The 18,603-nt window shown below is 52.2% G+C and overlaps 5 protein-coding genes across 5 annotated transcripts; 2 read left to right on the top strand and 3 right to left on the bottom strand.

The window, feature by feature from the left end:
* Window positions 1-342: 342 nt before the first annotated feature.
* BO95DRAFT_464393 (uncharacterized protein) lies at window positions 343-1,362 on the bottom strand (the record flags this gene model as incomplete). The annotated part of the gene is made up of 1 exon (XM_025589056.1): window positions 343-1,362. One exon carries the CDS (start codon window positions 1,360-1,362, stop codon window positions 343-345), a length of 1,020 nt encoding a protein of 339 aa, XP_025441598.1.
* A 1,677-nt stretch (window positions 1,363-3,039) lies between these two features.
* BO95DRAFT_415151 (T6SS phospholipase effector Tle1-like catalytic domain-containing protein) lies at window positions 3,040-5,121 on the bottom strand (the record flags this gene model as incomplete). Its single annotated transcript, XM_025584339.1, is given in 3 exon segments — window positions 3,040-4,926; window positions 4,947-4,981; window positions 4,998-5,121. 3 exon segments carry the CDS (start codon window positions 5,119-5,121, stop codon window positions 3,124-3,126), a joined length of 1,962 nt encoding a protein of 653 aa, XP_025441597.1. The 3' UTR covers window positions 3,040-3,123.
* A 4,093-nt stretch (window positions 5,122-9,214) lies between these two features.
* BO95DRAFT_515032 (peroxidase/cytochrome P450 family protein) lies at window positions 9,215-13,413 on the top strand (the record flags this gene model as incomplete). Its single annotated transcript, XM_025591722.1, has 13 exons — window positions 9,215-9,622; window positions 9,688-9,785; window positions 9,849-10,090; window positions 10,142-10,346; window positions 10,409-10,549; window positions 10,601-10,691; window positions 10,750-11,080; window positions 11,137-11,480; window positions 11,538-12,025; window positions 12,073-12,487; window positions 12,537-12,773; window positions 12,831-13,110; window positions 13,168-13,413. 13 exons carry the CDS (start codon window positions 9,215-9,217, stop codon window positions 13,227-13,229), a joined length of 3,342 nt encoding a protein of 1,113 aa, XP_025441596.1. The 3' UTR covers window positions 13,230-13,413.
* On the top strand, window positions 13,384-14,621 carry BO95DRAFT_515031 (dynactin subunit 5; the record flags this gene model as incomplete). Its single annotated transcript, XM_025591721.1, has 2 exons — window positions 13,384-13,916; window positions 13,992-14,621. Exons 1-2 carry the CDS (start codon window positions 13,878-13,880, stop codon window positions 14,619-14,621), a joined length of 669 nt encoding a protein of 222 aa, XP_025441595.1. The 5' UTR covers window positions 13,384-13,877.
* A 323-nt stretch (window positions 14,622-14,944) lies between these two features.
* On the bottom strand, window positions 14,945-17,285 carry ccg9 (putative trehalose synthase (Ccg-9); the record flags this gene model as incomplete). The annotated part of the gene is made up of 6 exons (XM_025585062.1): window positions 14,945-15,645; window positions 15,700-15,809; window positions 15,860-16,324; window positions 16,386-16,670; window positions 16,716-17,125; window positions 17,190-17,285. 6 exons carry the CDS (start codon window positions 17,283-17,285, stop codon window positions 14,945-14,947), a joined length of 2,067 nt encoding a protein of 688 aa, XP_025441594.1.
* Window positions 17,286-18,603: the final 1,318 nt, after the last annotated feature.

Genomic DNA, 18,603 nt, shown 5'->3' with positions numbered 1-18,603 from the left:
TAAATCCGCCCAGGGCATCATTTGAAGTGACCATGCGCCAATATGCTATCTCTCACGACTAGAGTATCAACGAGCCTGCGTGATCCTCAAGATTCCGCTCTTTCCTCCTCAGCAAAATTCGAAGCACAAAAACACCGCGCGTACTAGAAAGAGGACGGAGGAGGTAGGGGTATCCCTCGATTGAGCGCCGAATTGAATGAAAGGACGAGAAATGTATGTTCGATAAGGTTCAGTAGGGTCAGCCTTGGCGATTTGTTATTCCTGAAGCCCGGCGAGAGCCGTTGTCCATTGTAAGAAGGATCGTGGTTCCTGGTAGTGGCCATGTCGGATTCGGCTGACTCCTCAATCTTCCCAGATGGTCTCCAGGTCCAAATCTTGACGACGTTCCGCCCCACAGACACTCCAGCGCTTCCGCTTATCGGTCCGCACCCCGTATCCACCAGATGAAACGCGCGTGTTCATGAAAGGGCTCGAGGGACCCGAGGCATCGGACGTTCCACGCCGTCGATTCGAATTGGTGGCCTCCTCCGCTTCGTCGGCTTTATCGGCAGCAGCTTTCAATGCTGCGATTCTGTCCGCCTCTATGGCTGCTGCTTCCGCATCGGGAATATCCGGAATGGTTTCCAGCGAGGAGATGCTCGGGCTGCGAGATCGGAGACTGGTAGGGGTCGAGGGAATAGATGAAGTGGAAGAGCCAGAGTAGCCTGGAAAAGTCTCATTGAATCGCGAACTGAGTACGCCAGGAGAGGAGTGCGAGGGAGACGGGCTGCCCATGACCGAACCAGGCGACGATGGCGGATGGAAATTCAAAGGAGACGAGGGGCGTCGACGATTGACGCGAGGAAGTGTGTGCGGGAGTACAGGCGATGTAGGGTGCCAGTCGGCCTTAGAAGGAGACGTAACCATGCTGGTGTCCAACTCGGCGTTCTCGGAGATGGTCTGGGAGACATTCAGGGGCACCATTCTCGAGTCGGACGATTCCCCCGTGTTCACCTGCAGCGGCAGATAACGCCTAGCTGAATTGTCGCCAGCGTTGGCAGAGCCCCCGCGACCATTGACGAAGATATACCTGCCCTGCGAGTCCAGCCCGGGGGAAGAGTGGGCGCGCGTCATTGGAGGGACGCCTGGAACTTCGATCATCGATCGTGAGCGGACGTGGGAGCGGCTGAAAGAAGCACGACTCGGAGTTTGGGCAGGCGAATCAGGCGTAAGAGACAAGGTGATCGTGACGTGATCACTGCGTTCTGGCTCCCTGGTATGCTCGACGGTAGAGCCGGACGAGGTCGAGTCAACCGAACCTGCCGAGTCCACAGGGCTTGGGGGTAACATAATACCCTCTGGGGCTGGGTGAGACGCTTCCATATCCGTCTGCGAACCAAAGGTTGGGCTAACTGGACCTCATGCTGGTGTGCGAGAGTAAAAATTTGAAAGGGTGGTTTGCCGGGCGCAGAACCAGGATTTGGGGGGAGGAGGGTGAGGCGTGTTGTGGAGCGGAGTAGTTGTGAAATAGGAAGTTAGTAGTACTCCGTAGATATACGGGCTAGGGGGGGGGGGGGGGGTTGAATTTTTGCCCGAGCAAAGCGGAGAGGAGTTATTTAGTAGGGAAAGTCCCCCCTTTTTTTCGATTTTCTTTTCTTTTAAGGCTGGACTATTTTTTGCGCACAAGCAATAAGATCCCCCTTCTTTGATTCTGCGTACGGTCTTGTTCTTTTTGTTGTGCCCCTCTCTTTGTCGCTGCACTTTTTGGCCCTTCTCAAGAACAGAAGTGAGGAACAGGGTCGGAGTGGTGACGAAGGATGAGTAGGGAGGTAATGTTAGTAGATACTGTAAGGTAGTAACTAACTATCTAACGTTAACTAAGAGTGGTGAGGTCAGCTCAACCATCAAAAACCAAAGAATCAACGCGCGGTCTTGCTCGGGGCCCACCCGCACACCGCCTTCTACTTCGGTTTCTGTCAATTCTGTCAATTCTGTCAACTACGTACACCCAACTGCCAGTGGACGTGGACTTTCTCCTCAGACTCCTTCTCCTGCTGTATGAACTACTAATCAAAGCTAAAGAGATACCATTTTAACGGCATCATTTTCCAATTTCATTGCTGACTTTCAGACGCTGCAGTTGCCTCATCGAACTCATCATATCGACTCACTAAGTAGGATGACCGAGGTATCTAGCTGCTACTTGGACCCTGACGGGTTCTTGTTTCCCCTCTCCCGCCACAGATTCCATGTCCATGTCCGATAAGCGTGGCTTGAGGATTCGATTCAGCTTGGCAAACGCAGCATCTTCCTTCCACCTGTATCACTCTTCCTAGTTGCTTCGATGCCATTGCCTTGGTTGAAAGAACAGGGTCCCGGACCATTCGGAGCCAATGTTTTTTTTTCACCCTCTGTCATACCTTCGATGTTTCATTCCACACTGATAATGCGCACCCCGCGCCTTATCGCTGTGGATCCTACTCACACATTCCACGGCAAAAGAGGGGAAGCCCCAGCACCCAGAAGCATCATGTCTGCTCAAAATGGATCCGAGTCTAGGCCAGTCCAGACATTTGTCGATGTTTCCAGAGCCGAGCACACTAACGTAATACACTCTGCAACCCTGTGCCTATTGGAGCTCTCCAGCAATTCCGGCCGTGCCGGAAATCTGGCCTGAGCTACGCTGTACGGACTGTACCGCATGCCGACGGGCCCAACCCTGCATAATAGCTTGCCACGAGGAGAGTAAGCTTGCTGCCACGACCTCACTCCAAGGGCCAAGACACGTCTTTTAAATGAGCCCCCAGGCGGTCGTAGCTCACCCCTGTCGTTCTCAGTCGCTGAAACTGGCCGGCCACAATGGCATATGACATCTTGAGCCATCCGACTGCACAAATCTTCCGGGCAACGAACGGTTCAAGTACTATGCTCTTACACATGGACTATCCTTCGGGTTTAGGCCTTACGGAATGTAATCAACATATAATGACGAATGATTAAATATTATGGTAGAAGGGCTATAAGAGTGAACTTGAATGAGCTAGCTGGTCGGTCAGAAGTCAGCGGCTGCGAAGGGGTATGAATGCTCAGAACCACATTCACGCTATGGTTTTTGAAGATGAATAGTTTCGTGCTGAACTGATTTCAGTGATGATCCTCCTCGCACATCTTCGAGGTATTCTTGCGCACATAAACCTCACGCACTGGATCACCTGCGTTGGCCTTGAGCTCCCACTCACCAATCCCGTATTCGGCGGGTGCTCTCTTCACGCCACGGCCGCCACCTCCAATGATCAAGTTGCCCGGCCGGTAGTTGGGGTCGCTTTTCATCCGGTGGATTGCAGAGACATGGATTTGGGCTCCATTCGGGATATCACGAACCTCCCCACAAGGAAGTGGCCAGCGGATCGGCTTCCAGGAGCCATCTTTCTGAAGATCCATCCGGCGGAAAGGCAGGTACTCCATCATCTTCCAAGTAAGAACTGACATACCCGGTAAACCCATCTTGAACTCCAAACAGTCGTGCAGCAGGCCTTCGGTGCTCGAGCAAAGGAGAGCCTCGCGGAAGTTGCGACTCGATTCTGAGGTATCTTCATTCGCATATGGCCGAAATCTGGATGGCTGGCCGTCGTCTGCGTTATTATGCGCCGGGTCCCGGCAGAAGTCACTGTCGCGATTCCAGTTCATTGTTTTCTCATGGATTGGAGTGTAATCTCCGTCAAATTCCTCGCAGCATTCGAATTGCTTCAGCTTCCGGGGGTCGAATTGCAGCCCGGCACGCTGGGCTTCTTGGACCATCCACACCAAAGGGGCATGGCTCAATGGCCAAACCTCATCTTCACCAAGCTTCCAGCCTCCGCCAATATCTGCATGACCCCCTGGGAACCAAACCTCTTGGATGTCTTGCCCACCATCCTCTTCGTCACTCATAACCGCCTGCGCAATGACCTCGGGTACTTGCAGTGATAATCCGGAATTGCCGCTGCGGATGGAATGAACATCCTCTGTGGATCCCGCCATGTCGGGCACCGCCAGGCTGAGCTTCCGATTAGGGCTGGGTGAGGCATGAGCACGGTATCGGTGTGAATCGTGATGCAGGTCCTCACGAGAGCAGTTAGTGCTCCGGTACACAGACTCTGTTTCTTCGTGGCTTCGCCTTGGGTGCTGTTGCATTCCATTGCCGATCTCCTTGTCGTCGTTGTCATCATTCACTGTAATAGCGGGAACGTCATTGTGGTCACGTCTTTCAGCAGGATGACGAAGGTGATGGAGTTTCTGGCGACCCCAAAGGTGGGCCTCTTTTTTCTTCTTCTCTGCCCAGGGTCTCACTTCCGATATCAGGTCCTGGCGAAATTTGGCCCGACGTTCGTCAATACCGACCGCATGTCGAATCACCTTGGCGGAACTACGAGCGGTGTAAGGAAATTTGCTCCTTTGCATCCATGCTGACTCGAAGCGCGGAACACTGTTGACAGTGTCGAACAGACCCATGAACCTGATCCTACTAATTGGTCGGCTGAATGTTTCGCGAAATGCCTTCATGTACCGAAAGAGCCTCTTCTTCTCTTCGCGCTCTTCATCTGTGTCATCTCGTCGCTGCTGCCACTTGGCAAAAGTCTTCCATGCGAAGCGGATCAACTCCTCGTTACCGGCCTCGAGCAATCCTATATAGTCAAGCATTTCGGCCAGGAAGCGTGCAATATATGCCCCTCTACTGAATCCGATGAAGTAGATATCATCGCCGGGAGAATAGTACCGCATCAGGAACTTATATCCGCCCATCACATGCTGGTCGAAAGAGGAGCCGATGGCAGAATCCTTGGCCTTCAGATACGCTGACCGGATCCGCTGATAGCGACTGTGGCTGGTCAGAGAGTGGGTGGTAACGTAGGTTCCAATCCCAGGCTGGTAGTAATGGAATTGATGGCTCTTGCTGCGGTCAAGCATCTAAACCCCCGGATGAAGACGAACGTCAGCCAATTGATCGATTGTAACGGGTGGTCTCATTTAAAGAGTACATCTAAGGACCGGACTTACCCGAAAGATCTTGAGTACATTGCTATCCGACTCATCCCCACAGAACTTGTTACCGGTTCCATCGAAGCACAGGACGAAATGTTTCCGCACAGGGGCCGGGCCCATCCCCATTGATACTCCATCCATGGTCTCAAGGTTAGAGAAAAGATTGCATGCAATTGACTAGTCGCGATTCTACCGACGACTAGAAGAAAGGGGTAAGAGCGGTGGTGTTTGAGCGATCGGAATCACGACTAGCGCGGGGGATGCCACTGCTGTATATACACATGCGTCGGTAATGTTACTGGCAGCCAAGGCACGCATATGCCGGGATGCTGCGGCCCTACGGTGCGTGGGATCTTCAGAGTCAAAGACTGAGAAAGAGGGTGCGTGTGACGCTGCTGTGAGACCGTCCGGAACTTGGATTTATGGGGGTTCCTGCAGCCTCAGGCCGGCCTCTAGCAGGAGATACGTCGAATCCAATCCAGTTTTTTCTGGGTGGATCCTTCACAATGATGGTTGGCCGAGACAGAGCTGAGACGCATTCCTCCAACTTCTGCCTCTGCATTAGGGCGACCCCTTTTGTGATAATATGCAGCGGGCTGATTTGCCCCCGATCGCCTTAATGAGTTCTCAATTTGCTTATGGTCCGGGCATGGCGGCATACTAGACTAGCTTATTTGCGGCATACAGGCCGACTCGCTGGTCAGCCCAGGCAAATGTCAGCTGCGGTTGCAGCGGCCAGTGCTGACATGGCATGTCTACGCTAATCAGGAGTCCAGAACAGCCACGAACATTTCAGTTAGGTTTGCTGACCAAAACCCTCCCAGGGCATCCAGCTCGACTCATCCTGCACGGACGCTTATCTAGCACGATGCGGATGGGGTTTTGGCGCGGTCCGGTGTCAAGTTTCCAAGGCCCCGTGCTTCTGGGAGGAACGGATCGATGACGGCGATCATCATCGGAAAAAAACAACAATGTACCACCATATATCAGCCTTTTCTAGCGGTATCCGTGTAGCCATGTGTACCGATACGAAGTACTCCGTGGAGTGTATAGGCGGGGTTCCCGTTCCGTCTCTTGCGCTCCCGCGTAATTGACAATTGTCCATCAATCCATGACTTGTCGACATCATGGCAAGACGAAAATCACAGACTGCGAGACTGAAGAGACCTAAGAATGTCCAAGTGTGCAAAGGGAGGACGATCGTTCCCATGTTTTCCCTTGGGTGGACCGTACGCTCCACCAATGGCATTCCCAAGGGAGAAGAAGCCCAAGAGTACGGAGTACCACAAGATCTTTTAAGGCTATGAGTTCCAGTGGTGCAATCGTGGGAGGCCCGAGAAAGTTTCCTTGAACTCCACGAACTTGCTCCTTAGCTGCGCTTACATGAGATGGTCTCCGAAACATGTGAACGAACAGTTTTTGAAAAGAGATGCAATGACTCGCAAGAGTTGATTCTGCTGGAAAGCTGGGCTTTTCTGACGTGCAGATGCACTTGGGCCATTCAATTTTTTTTGTTCAGACCCACAGGATCCCGATGAGTATTGCTGATAAGAACCATAAAAGATAGAATATGGGCCCTAAGCGAAAGACAAAGAATAGTTGGCTCTGGTCCCCACAAGTTATGAAAAGGACGATCCTTTCCCCGATTTACAGTACCTGCTGGATGGACGCTAGAATGCTTGAGTGTAACACCAGGTAAGCCTTTGCTGCCAGGGACAAGAAGAGAATTCTGTTCAGAACTTCGATCAGAACTTGGAACTTCTGACTGTCCGCATTTCTCTCAGCTGAGCCTGGAGCACACACCACCATGCCGACCTCCCACGAAATGAGTGGGTGGTGCGGGTGGGAATAAATCAATGCTAGGCGATGAACTAACGAGAACTAGTTATCGAAGTATCCAACTGCGGGGCCTGACGGCCTGGGGCCGCCCATGAACCACTCGGCAACACCCGATCGTAATACTGGCTGGTCCAAACTCTGACCTTTTTCGTCTCTCTTGCTCCCCCACTCCCCAGTCCACAACAAGTCAACAACCCAACCACCTCCTTCATCCCCCCCCTCTCATCTCTGCAGAACATCCACCGAAGATCGCTACTGGCAAACTCTTTTCCCGCGTTGCTCTGGTCGCTCTGGTCGCTCTGGTCGATCCTTTCCCAATATTCTACACACACTCTGTCCCAATGAAGGATGGCCGGCTTTTGTTCCAGCTAGCCATGAGGCCGAGCGTGCGGCTGGGCTGACGGCCGGCCAGTTTTACTCCTTCACGGCTTATGTCAAATTCCCTCTCATTGCAATCTGTGCGGCTTCCTAAATCCTGTGCTCGTCACACAGATCTCGATTACTTGATTGGGCTTCTCCAGTCACGAACTAATGATCGACCGAGGATTAGCGACTCGCATCTTGAAAACTCTTGAGTCTACTCCGCACTCATATGTTACTCACAACGCAATCCGGGAACACAATGACCGCTAGCTTGTTTGATGATGCACGAGCTATCCATAGTGTTCAAGCCAAAAGGCAAGAAACTCCCTCCTAGGGCAATATTTTCCGATTGTGTGATCAGGGATCCAGCACACGAATGCAGGGATGATGCAAAAGGCATTGTAGGATGTACTCCGTAAATCCCTCCCGCCCGCCCATCCAAGACTGGTGGGTAGCGACCGCCTGAATGCTCTTCAGGCCAAGCTCTCTTGCATAGCTCTCATTTGCGCAGTCGAGAATCGAGATGAACTCCATGGTGTGAACGCGTGGGTACCCTATGATCCGTCCTCCGTATGGTTCTCCACTCACACAACCTTGGCTCCTTTAATTCCAGAGTCTTGCGATCTTCAGCAAGATGTCATGGGTGATCCTAGGCAAACTTCGCTGGCCTGGGAAATACATATAAAATGTTGAAGTCGTGCTTACGCAGTTACAGCTACCACATCCCTTCATCCGAATAGGCTTTGGCTTTCCTTGCATCGTAGGGGAGATTGTTGCAGCTGGGATGGGTCCAAATGCATAAATCGGTGAGGGATCGTCAGCGCCAGCAGGTCTCAAGGGGTGGGCCTCCCAGCTAGGACGTCAGATTGTCAGTCAGCTCTCGAGCCCGCACAGCTGATGTTCCTCGTTTGTCCATCAAGGTGAGACAGTACCAATCTCTTTTCTTGTGTCTGTGGTGCGCGATCGACCTCCACAGCGCCTGTCCGATCATCGATGGGTCGCCAATAAAGATTTATGTTATAGCGCAGAGCTTGGACCAAGAGTCCAGTACAATTCCATCTTGCGATTGGCATTCCTCAATCCAAGTGGAGACTTGAACCCCTTCCAAGTTCCAGCTCCAGGGTGTCGTCGCTAGGATCTTGGCGTGGACAATCCATGCTGCAGATTCTTTTTGGAGCTTGCTCGAGGATGGGCGATCTTGGATTGAGATCAACCACAAATAATCCCCGATCAAATTGGCACACCCACTTTCTCTGTCGATGCCGGACTTGCCCGATCTGAAATTCACTTTTTACTTACCCGACTTCCTTTTCCATCACATTTACTTTGGTTGTTCCCTTCAGCCTTTCTCATTGTACTGTGCTACCGGTATGTACTCCGTACTCCAAACTATGTATGTACTTACCATGTACAAGGTCAAGCCAAGCTCGGGCCTTGCCTAGCACCAACTACCTTGCCAAAGTTCATCATTTATTGCCACTTCAAATTGGACCGCATTGAGACGCCATCTCTATGAGTAGTGTACCGTCGGAGAGCTGAACCACGTTCGACTCCACATCATGCCCCCTATTGCATGGTCAACCTGAGGTTCCCCACTCCCCTGTGCTTCTAAACTTCAGCCAAAGCCATCAGACTAGGTAATTTGTGCTACGCGCGGGGCCCAGGAGATAGATCGAATCATGAATGACATTTAGGGAATACGGCACATATGCAAGTGGCGAGCCAGCGACGCCTTCCGCGAATGCGTCATTAGTATTGTTGCGCTGGGATTCGATGCACTGGATCCACAAATTGGCTGGCACGGTTGATCGCGGACGAACTCCCATGCAGTGCCTCGTCTAAAGTCCTGTTGTTATTTCGGACAGATCAAAAGCCTGGGCACCTGCTGTCGGTGGCTTTTTCTCTCTTGCTTGCACCCCTTCGTCGGCTATAGCCATTTGTCTCCAGCTATTATCTCTCCGTTTCCACGCTTTTTTTGTTTCGTATTCTACACTTAAATTCCATAATCATAATGTTGCGCCGATTCTCCAGCACGTTCAAGAAGGGAAAGGGGGAGCGCGAATCGAGGCCAAATGGTACTCAGACCAACGGGACGAAACGTCAGTCCAAGGTTTCGCCGGCGCCCAATTCATCATCGGATGAGAGTCACAGTGAGCCGCGGTACGAGAAGCAAGACAAGTACGACGACGGCCTGTCTGCTTTTGAGCGATATGCCCAGGTTTTGCACGCTTCGCAGCGTCCTCTGCCGAATCAGAACGGCGATGGAACCTACATCGAACATGAACACTCCAGCAGCATGTTCTCGGATTTGAGAACTCTGGGCATCAAGGATGTTGGTACATTGAAGGACCTGATCAAGAACAAAGCCAAGGGCGAGTATATCGACGATAAGACCATGCTTATGGAACGGATTATTCAGGTAAGCGGGCGTCAAAGACTCGACTTGTTCTGATCGCTGACATTCCTGGCGCTTCTCCTCTGTAGCTCGTTAGCGCTCTGCCCGGAAACTCCAAGAATCGTGTCGATCTCACCAATGCCTTTTTGGACGAGCTCTGGGGCTCATTGCCTCACCCTCCTCTCTCGTAAGTCGATCACCGACAATTGTGCAAAAGCAACTCGTCTGATGAGTATGTTGTGTTGTGAAGGTACATGGGGAATGAGTTTGCGTACCGCTCGGCCGACGGCTCGAACAACAATCCCACCCTTCCGTGGTTGGGCGCTGCAAACACGCCATACGCCCGTTCGATCGCTCCCCTGACAATTCAACCCGGTGGTCTTCCTGATTCCGGTCTCGTCTTCGACTGCCTTTTTGCGCGCGAGAAGTTCACCCCCCACCCGAACAAGGTTTCCAGTCTGTTCTTCGATTGGGCCTCTTTGATCATCCACGGTTGGTAATTCGTTGCTCATGCTCCCACAATATCGCTAATATCCTGTTTAGATATCTTCCAGACAGACTACAGACAGCCCCACATCAACAAGACCTCGGCATACCTCGATCTCTCCATCCTCTACGGTGACACCAAGGACGACCAGGATCTTGTCCGTACCTTCAAGGATGGAAAGTTGAAGCCGGATACGTTTTCGGAGCAGCGTCTGCAAGCGTTCCCAGCGGCCTGCAGTGTCCTCATGGTTATGCTGAGCAGGTGAGTCGATGACTTCCTAGCACTGCGGTGCTGACGTTGACTGATGCATTGTTTCGCCACAGATTCCACAACTACGTTGTCGAAGAGCTGGCGGCCATTAATGAAAATGGCCGTTTCACTAAACCTCGTCCCGGGCTTCCAGAGAAGCAGGCCCAAGAAGCGTGGACTAAGTACGATGAGGATCTATTCCAGACTGGTCGACTGTAAGTGTTGCGTGAGGAGCTCCCACTACATTCTCATCTAACCAATTCTAGCGTCACATGTGGTCTGTTCATCAACATCACCCTGTACGATTACCTCCGTACAATCGTCAACTTGAACCGGAGTAATAGTACCTGGTGTCTGGTGAGTCGCAAGCGTGAAGCTTACTTTTATCCTTGGTTCGACTTCTAACGAGTAGCAGGATCCCAGAGCCCAGATGGAGGGTAGCAAGACCACCCCTTCTGGTCTAGGAAACCAGTGCTCCATCGAGTTCAACTTGGCCTACCGCTGGCACTCCGCTATTAGTGCCGGCGACGAGAAATGGACTGAGCAGGTCTACGAAGAGCTCATGGGCAAGCCTGCCGAGGATGTTACCCTCCCCGAGCTTCTCATGGGACTCAAGAAGTACGAAGAGACCATTCCGAAGGACCCCAGCCAGCGTACCTTCGCTGGCTTGAAGCGCCAGGAGGATGGGACATTCAAAGATGAAGAGCTCGTTCACATTCTTAAGACTGCTATTGAGGACGTTGCAAGTAAGTGTATCTTCCTTGTGTAAGTCTGAAAGAAGACACAGGGCTAATAATTCTAGGCTCGTTCGGTGCCCGTAATGTTCCCAAGGTTCTGAAGTCCGTCGAAATCCTGGGTATCGAGCAGGGCCGTAAGTGGAATGTCGGATCGCTCAATGAATTCCGCAAATTCTTCAACTTGAAGCCCTATGAGAAGTTCGAAGACATCAACTCCGACCCCGAGGTCGCTGATGCTCTGCGTCATCTGTACGAACACCCTGACTACGTCGAGCTGTACCCCGGTATCGTCGCAGAGGAAGCCAAGGAGCCAATGATTCCTGGAGTCGGCATTGCTCCTACTTACACAATCTCCCGTGCGGTTTTGTCCGACGCGGTGGCTTTGGTCCGTGGAGATAGATACTACACTGTAGGTTATCGGATCATATGCCGATTCTTGGGTCGCACGAACTAATTGCTTGTGCAGATTGATTACAACCCCCGAAACCTCACCAACTGGGGCTACAACGAGGTACGTTATGATCTCAACATCAACCAGGGATGCGTGTTCTACAAGCTGGCGACGCGTGTCTTCCCCAATTGGTTCAAGGGAGACTCCATCTACGCCCATTACCCCATGACGATTCCGAGCGAGAACCGGAATATCATGAAAAACCTGGGTCGTGAGGCCGATTACTCTTATGACGCACCCCGGTACACCGAACCTACTCCCTCTCTGCTTTCATATGACAACGTCAAGTTGGCCTTGGACTACGGGAAGGACTTCCGCGTCATTTGGGGTGGTTTGACTTCCGTTCACGCTGGCAAGGGAGGTACCGACTTCTGGAGCAAGTCTCTCGACAACGATCAGTGGCGTACCAACATTAAGGATTTCTACGAAGACGCCACACTGAAGTTGCTTGGAGAGAAATCATGCAACCTTGCTGGTAGGAGACAGGTGGACATTGCTAGAGAGTAAGTCTCATGTGTCCGTGGAGCTGCATTTCCTAATAGTTTTACAGTATTGGAAACCTTGTTCCTGTGCACTTTGTGTCGAAGATCTTCTCTCTGCCTCTGAAGACAAATAGCCACCCACGTGGTGTCTACTCTGAACATGAGATGTTTATGATCATGGCAACGCTTTATAGCTCTATCTTCTTCGACGTGGATCTCATGAAGTCCTTCTCTCTTCACCGCGCTGCCCAGGCTGTCTCGCAGGAACTGGGTCGACTCGTTGAGGGACATGTCAAATCTATCAACTCCCCCAGCTTCCTTTCGGGTATCATTGACAGCTTCCGAGAAGATCATAATGTTCTCAAGGATTATGGTGACCAGCTCATCAAGCGACTTCTTGAGAGTGGCCACGGGGTCTCTGAGGTTACATGGGGACAGATCTTGCCGGCAGCTGTGGAGATTGTGCACAACCAAGCCCAAATGGTGAGTCGGCCCAGGAACGTCTCTAGGGCAGGCATACTGACTCTCGTAGTTCACTCAAATCATCCACTTCTACCTGACTGAGGGCAAGCATCATCTGGCTGCGATCAACCAGCTGGCCAAGCAGGACGCTTTGGATGCTAATGACAAGTTGACGCGTTACTGCCTGGAGGCGATCCGCTTGAATGGTAACCTGGGTACCTACCGTGAGGCTCAAACCAACATTACACTGTCCGGTGACAATGGCCCTGTATACCTCAAGGAGGGCGACAAGGTCTTTGTTGGTTCTGTAAGTCACTTCCATCGTACTGCAGCCTATATGTAGCCAGCAACTGACAGTCTACAGCGCGGAGCCAACCGTGACCCGATCGCCTTCCCCTCTCCTGACGAGGTCCGCCTCGACCGCCCGATTGACTCCTACATTGACTTCGGCACAGGTCCTCAAAGCGGCCTGGGCAAAGAAGCCACCCTGATTGCGGTGACGGCCATGGTACGCGTCGTCGCGCGGTTGGACAACCTCCGTCCTGCCCCTGGTGCCCAGGGAGTGTTGAAGAAGATTCCTCAGAAGGGCGGTTACTCCGTCTATCTTCGGGAGGACCACGGCGCTTACTCGCCTTTCCCCACTAGTAAGTGCACTTTTCCGAGATGTGGTGTTGAAGGAAACTAATTTGTTTCGACTCTAGCCTACAAAGTCCACTTCGATGGTGACGTTCCTGCTCCTCAGCGACAGGTCACTTCTGCTTGAGTTGGTTGCGCACTATATTGATACACCTAATCTAGTTTTGCCATTTCTTTTGAGATATCCTTCTGGCTTGAAACAATATGTCTAATTAAGATTGAAGTTTTTGTTACATGATGATTAAGTTGCCAGGAGGTATTGTTGATAGTCATTCGAAGTACTCCGTACTGTGCCTGCAATGGGAAGCGAGCTTCATGTTGATAAGCTGCGATAAGCATACTAGCTCTGTTGGGTACGCCGTCCGGGTCGGTTTTACATAGTAGCTCCGCGATTCCCAATTGTCCAAAGTGCTATGAATGACCATCTCCCGATTGAATAAATGGGGCTTTATTGTGCGGAGCAGAGAAGCACCAAGTAGACCCGGACATCCGCGTAGAGAGATTCCACGATCAATCTAGCCACATTCGCAACTGTGCAGTACCAGGAGAGAGCATCACCACACGCTCACCGCTTTGTACGGCGCCTTTCCATGATGGTCACCGCCCGCGCCCAACTGCCGCGGCATGCGTCGCAGTCGCAAGTCGCATCCACCCTCCATCCAGCTTCTACTTCTTGAACTCATACTCGGAGTACTGTACACCAGCCCCACACTCAATCTCAACAGCTACCCCATCTCCAATCTCAAAGACAATCCTCCCAAGCAACCCCGAAAAAATGCCTCCCAAAGCGCCAAAAGGCGAATACATTGAAACCGTATCGTCCCCTCTCCTCCCCCAAACCCCTCCGCTCCAAAACAAACCCCCACTAACCTTTATTTGGGTCATACAGGACACGGGCAACAAAATCTCACGCCGCAGCCTCATCCACGGCACGCAGCACATCATCCTGGGCGGCAAGACCGTCATCCAATCCGACGCCGTCATCCGGGGGGACCTCTACCGCTCCTCCAGCACCAGCACCAGCTCCCATTCCCATTCCCAGTCCAGCTCGCACGCCAGCTCCCACAAGCCCACCCCCTCAACCTCCTCAGCCTCCGGCGCCGCTTCCCAGCAACAACAACAAACGCCATCCGTAGCCATCACGATCGGCCGCTACAGCTACATCTCGCGGCAGGCGATCCTGCGGCCGCCGTCGCGGCTGCACCGGGGCGTGTACGCGTTCTACCCGCTCAAGATCGGCGACCACGTGTTCGTGGGCGAGCGCGCGGTCGTCGAGGCCGCCAGCGTGGGCAACCACGTGCACATCGGCCGGGATGCCGTGGTGGGCAGTATGGCGATCTTGAAGGATTTCGCGTATGTGCTGGATGGGGCGGTCGTGGCGCCGGGGATGGTTGTGCCCAGTTGGTGTGTGGTGGGTGGGGCGCCGGCGAGGATTGTCGGGGAGGTCGGGGAGGGGTATGGGGTTGAGGGGGCGGAGGGGGGCATGGCGAGGGAGAGGTATCGGGTTGTTGGGAGGTGATGTTGACTTTTCTTTCTTGGAGGTGGGAGGGTTACGCATGGGGGGAGGGATGGTGGGTTTGGATATCCTACCTCGTGGAAAGATCTTTGGACGAGCGGCTGTTTGGCTGTGATGATGATATACCCCGAATGTATGTATGTATGTATGTTTATTTGTTTTATTTCTTTCACCTTAATTTAAACAACCGAAAGCAGTAGTAGTGTGTAAGTGGTTTAAGAGTGGTCTGATGAAGAAAGGGAGTCGAGTGGTTTGTCCAAGTCTACCCAAGGCAAAAGCCAAGAAGCAAGGGCTGTCGTCATGCGTAACAATAATCAGAAATTGATCTACAAATCAAACCGGTTCAGTCGGTCCTCTTGGCCCGTGTATTCCTGTCCCGCCTCGGTGCGAGCCATGTCGTTGATCCACCGCTTGTTGGGCTTGACTTCCTCCGACTTGGACAGCTTCGATGCGAGGTAGAGCCAGTTCAGCGCGTTACCGACCGTGCTCACTTCGTCGCAAACGTGCTCCAGGGCGTAGTTGTGCATCCGCTCGTACAGCTCGTCATCCGTGCAGAGTTCGAACAGATGCTCCGCGACCGCATCGGTGTCGCCGACTTCCACAAGGAACCCGTTCTTCTTGTCGGCCACCTGCAGCGGGATGCCTCCGGCCTTGGTGGCGATCACTGGTTTACCCTTGTGAATGGCCTCCGACACCTTGACCTCGAATCCCTCCCGCGTCGATAGCTGCAAGGCCACCTTGGCTTTCGAGAGGAGCGCGTTCAGCACCTGGTCCGAGGGTCCGAGTCGCACGACGCAGATGTTATCGGAGATGTCGGCGCAGCTGGTCTCAATGTGCGACAAGGTTGAGTCATAGATCAGCGAGCCGTCCGGATCATCGACGGAGCCATGGCCGCAGATGAGCAGCTTCGGCGGCTTCCTGTCGGGCAGCGAGGCCGTGAACCGTTGGTGGAACTTTTTGTATGACTCCACGACGTCGATGATACCCTTGGAAGGATCGAACCTGGCGATCTGGACAATGTATTCATCTACAGGCGTTTGTTAAGTAGCGTTCAAGTGTAATTCAAGGTGTGCTGGCTTACCCTCGGGGAAGTTGATTGTAAGCATGCCCGAGTTTCTGCACATCGAATTGAAGATCCGGCCATAGAAGGCGACATCCCAGTCTTGCATGTTCTTGTTCAGGCCATCCAGCCTGTGCTGCTAATTAGATACGCGTCAATGGCATGTAGACAGTCAACTTACCAGTCTGTCGAAGCAGGCATGTATCCCACTTTCTCGGAAGGAACATCTTCCGGAACGAAGATGCTCACAGGATGGCTGATGTAGAGGTCTGCCTGCTGGATCTGTTTCCACATCCAGCTCCAGGTTTCCTGCTGGGGCGATCCCTTTTGAGCAATGAGGTCGCTCCGAATCTGAATGTGGCTTCGGAAGATAATCGGCCTGTCGGGTGCCATCTTCTTGGCAATAGGAATCAAAGCAGGCATTTGGGGATCATCGATAATGATGACATCCGCACCTCCCTCAGAGGGATGGCGCAGAGGGCCTCCCGGACTGAGCCAGTAGCGCTTCGCATTTTCATCAATCCAATCGATAACCTTGTCCCAGTCCTCTTCGCTCAAGCGCTCATCTGGAGCTGCGACTCCTTGCAGGATGTTGTGATTGGTCTTCGTGATGCGGAAAACCCCTGGTCTAGGCTTGGGCACATACCTGGTTGGTTTCACAATCAGTCATTTGTCTCACACGCAAGGAGTGTTGTCGGGAGTCTTACCATCTAATATCGGTTCCCAGAGAATAGGAGAACCTTGCAAGGGCATGTCTCATCAGTGCAACACCACCTCCCTGAGGAGTGGCACTGAAGAACGCCACTTTGGTCTTTCTCTTCTTGAGATCGGAAGCATAATACTGAACCGCATCCCAGGTCTTCTGTGTAACTGTCTTGCGGAAATCCTCTAGGTTCGTCAAACGCACGTGGAAGGCAGTATCCACCTCCACCAAGCCCAAGAATCCGACCTGCAGCAAAGGAATGTTTTCAGGTCCGAATAGCCTTGAATTGCTGTTAGTAATTCAGAAGCATAGTGAGAAGGGATGTTTAGCGCACCTGACACATTTCCGTCCCATGGACTCCGATTGTTCGTCGACACTCTTGATCTCCCAGCCAGTAGACTTACGAATAGGATGGTTGGAGACATTGTCGGTACCGATGCTGCTTTCTTCAGGCAAGACCAATGGGATGATATCGAGCTCGGCCCAGAGTTTGGAACAAAGAGTTGGGCACTTCTTAGCCACTGTTGTCGGCATGGCTAACCCAATGAACTTCTCGAGGCGCTCTTCGCTGTATTTGCGCAAGTTATTCAGGACATAGTCGACGATCTGTGTAGAAAGGGACTCGTCGCCCTCGGCAGTGAGATCATCCTGAACAAAGTCGAGAAGGTAGGTCGCATCCCGGATCGCGATGGCTACTGTTGCTCCATCATCATCGAACAAGATCGAAAGACCTGCGTAGATGGTCTAGGAGGAAGGACCGTCAGTAAGTTGCGCGACATTCACGACCATCGACACGAAGCGCTTGTACCTTCGATGGGGGTGCCTCCCAAGAGAATTTCTTGAAATGGTGCGACACTTGTTGTTCATGGACTGATGAGCGACGGCGGAAGGGTCGGGCTGCCATGTTAATGGTGATGATTGGGGGTAAAGAATAGTAAAAGAAATGGGGGGGATTGTCACGGACGAACACAAGGGTATCTGCGCAGTCTTATAGAGGAAAAGTCGTCCGGAAAAAGCCAACAGCTTTGTGCTACGACCGAAAGATCGTAAGACCGACCATGTGCGAAGGAGCTATGGTGGGATGACCTCACCAGTGTGGCCATGACGTATTGTATACACAAAGGTACCGCCTCCTACCGACCGTCGCCGTGCCTGGCGTTTGTTATACGGGTGATGGCAGCTCGGATGTTAATAATCCTGGTTGATGTGGCTTGTGTTCTTTCTAAATGCTCCGTTTGTGTCCGTTGTGTGTCCGTTGTGAATGTGTACTCCGTATATTACTGCTGAATGGTGAATACGGCACACTGTTTCAATGCGGAGAGATCCGATAGGTTTCTTGTCCAACACTCCACCCGATGAGAAGCTGGGGTGGATCGGATCCATGATGGTCAGAATGAATGTGTTTAGATCAGGTATTGGGTGCTTACCTACTCCGTACCTTCCTTCGACTTTGTTCCTCGGTTAAACAATTGCCTTTCATCTTTCTTTCTTTTTTTCTTTCTTCATTCTTCTCACCCCCCTGGCAACTTGGAACTGGACAGACTGACAACAAGCCGACCAGGATGATAATTGATGAAAGATTGTATGAGAGTCTGAAACAGCCGAAGTGCTTGGCGCGGGGGTGAATGCTTAGTCATCGGATAGCCCCTTTTACGGCGCTCGAGCTTTGCGAAAGGGAAAATGAAAGCGAAGCAAGAAGGAGAATCGTTTCTCGTGAGGTGGATCGTGAACCCTGAAATTCTTATTGCTGCTGCTCCTGCCTCCTCTCTCTTCCTCTTCCTCTGATCAGTCACGGTCGGATTGACTTTTACCCCTGCTGGTCTTGTCAGTGTGCCGTTCATTTGTGTTGTCCGTCCATTCATTCATCCATTCATTCATTCATACTCTCTCTCCCTACAATCTTCTGTTGGCCTCGCTGCCTTCCCTTCCCCCTCCTCTCTTCCCCCCCCCAGGTAAGTTCTGTATGTCTTGTTTACCTTGCGTACTTCGGCGCATTGCCAATAATGGGGCACCATTACCTTGTTCACGCGGACGGAAAAGAAATTGACCCTCCGGCCGTGCTTAGCTCGCTGTCCTTCTCTCTCGTCGTCCTTCTCCCTCCACAAACCCCTCCCCTAATAACGCATTCTCTCCTTCCAGCGACTGCAACTCCGATCCCTATTCGACCGGGAAACGCCCATTGAACCATCTCGCAACATAATTCTCAATACTCTCTTAATCTC

The sequence above is a fragment of the Aspergillus brunneoviolaceus genome, assembly GCF_003184695.1.
Source record: "Aspergillus brunneoviolaceus CBS 621.78 unplaced genomic scaffold BO95scaffold_39, whole genome shotgun sequence".
NCBI lineage: Eukaryota > Fungi > Ascomycota > Eurotiomycetes > Eurotiales > Aspergillaceae > Aspergillus > Aspergillus brunneoviolaceus.
Note: the sequence above shows the minus strand (reverse complement) of the source record. Positions and strands in the feature narration are given on the sequence as shown.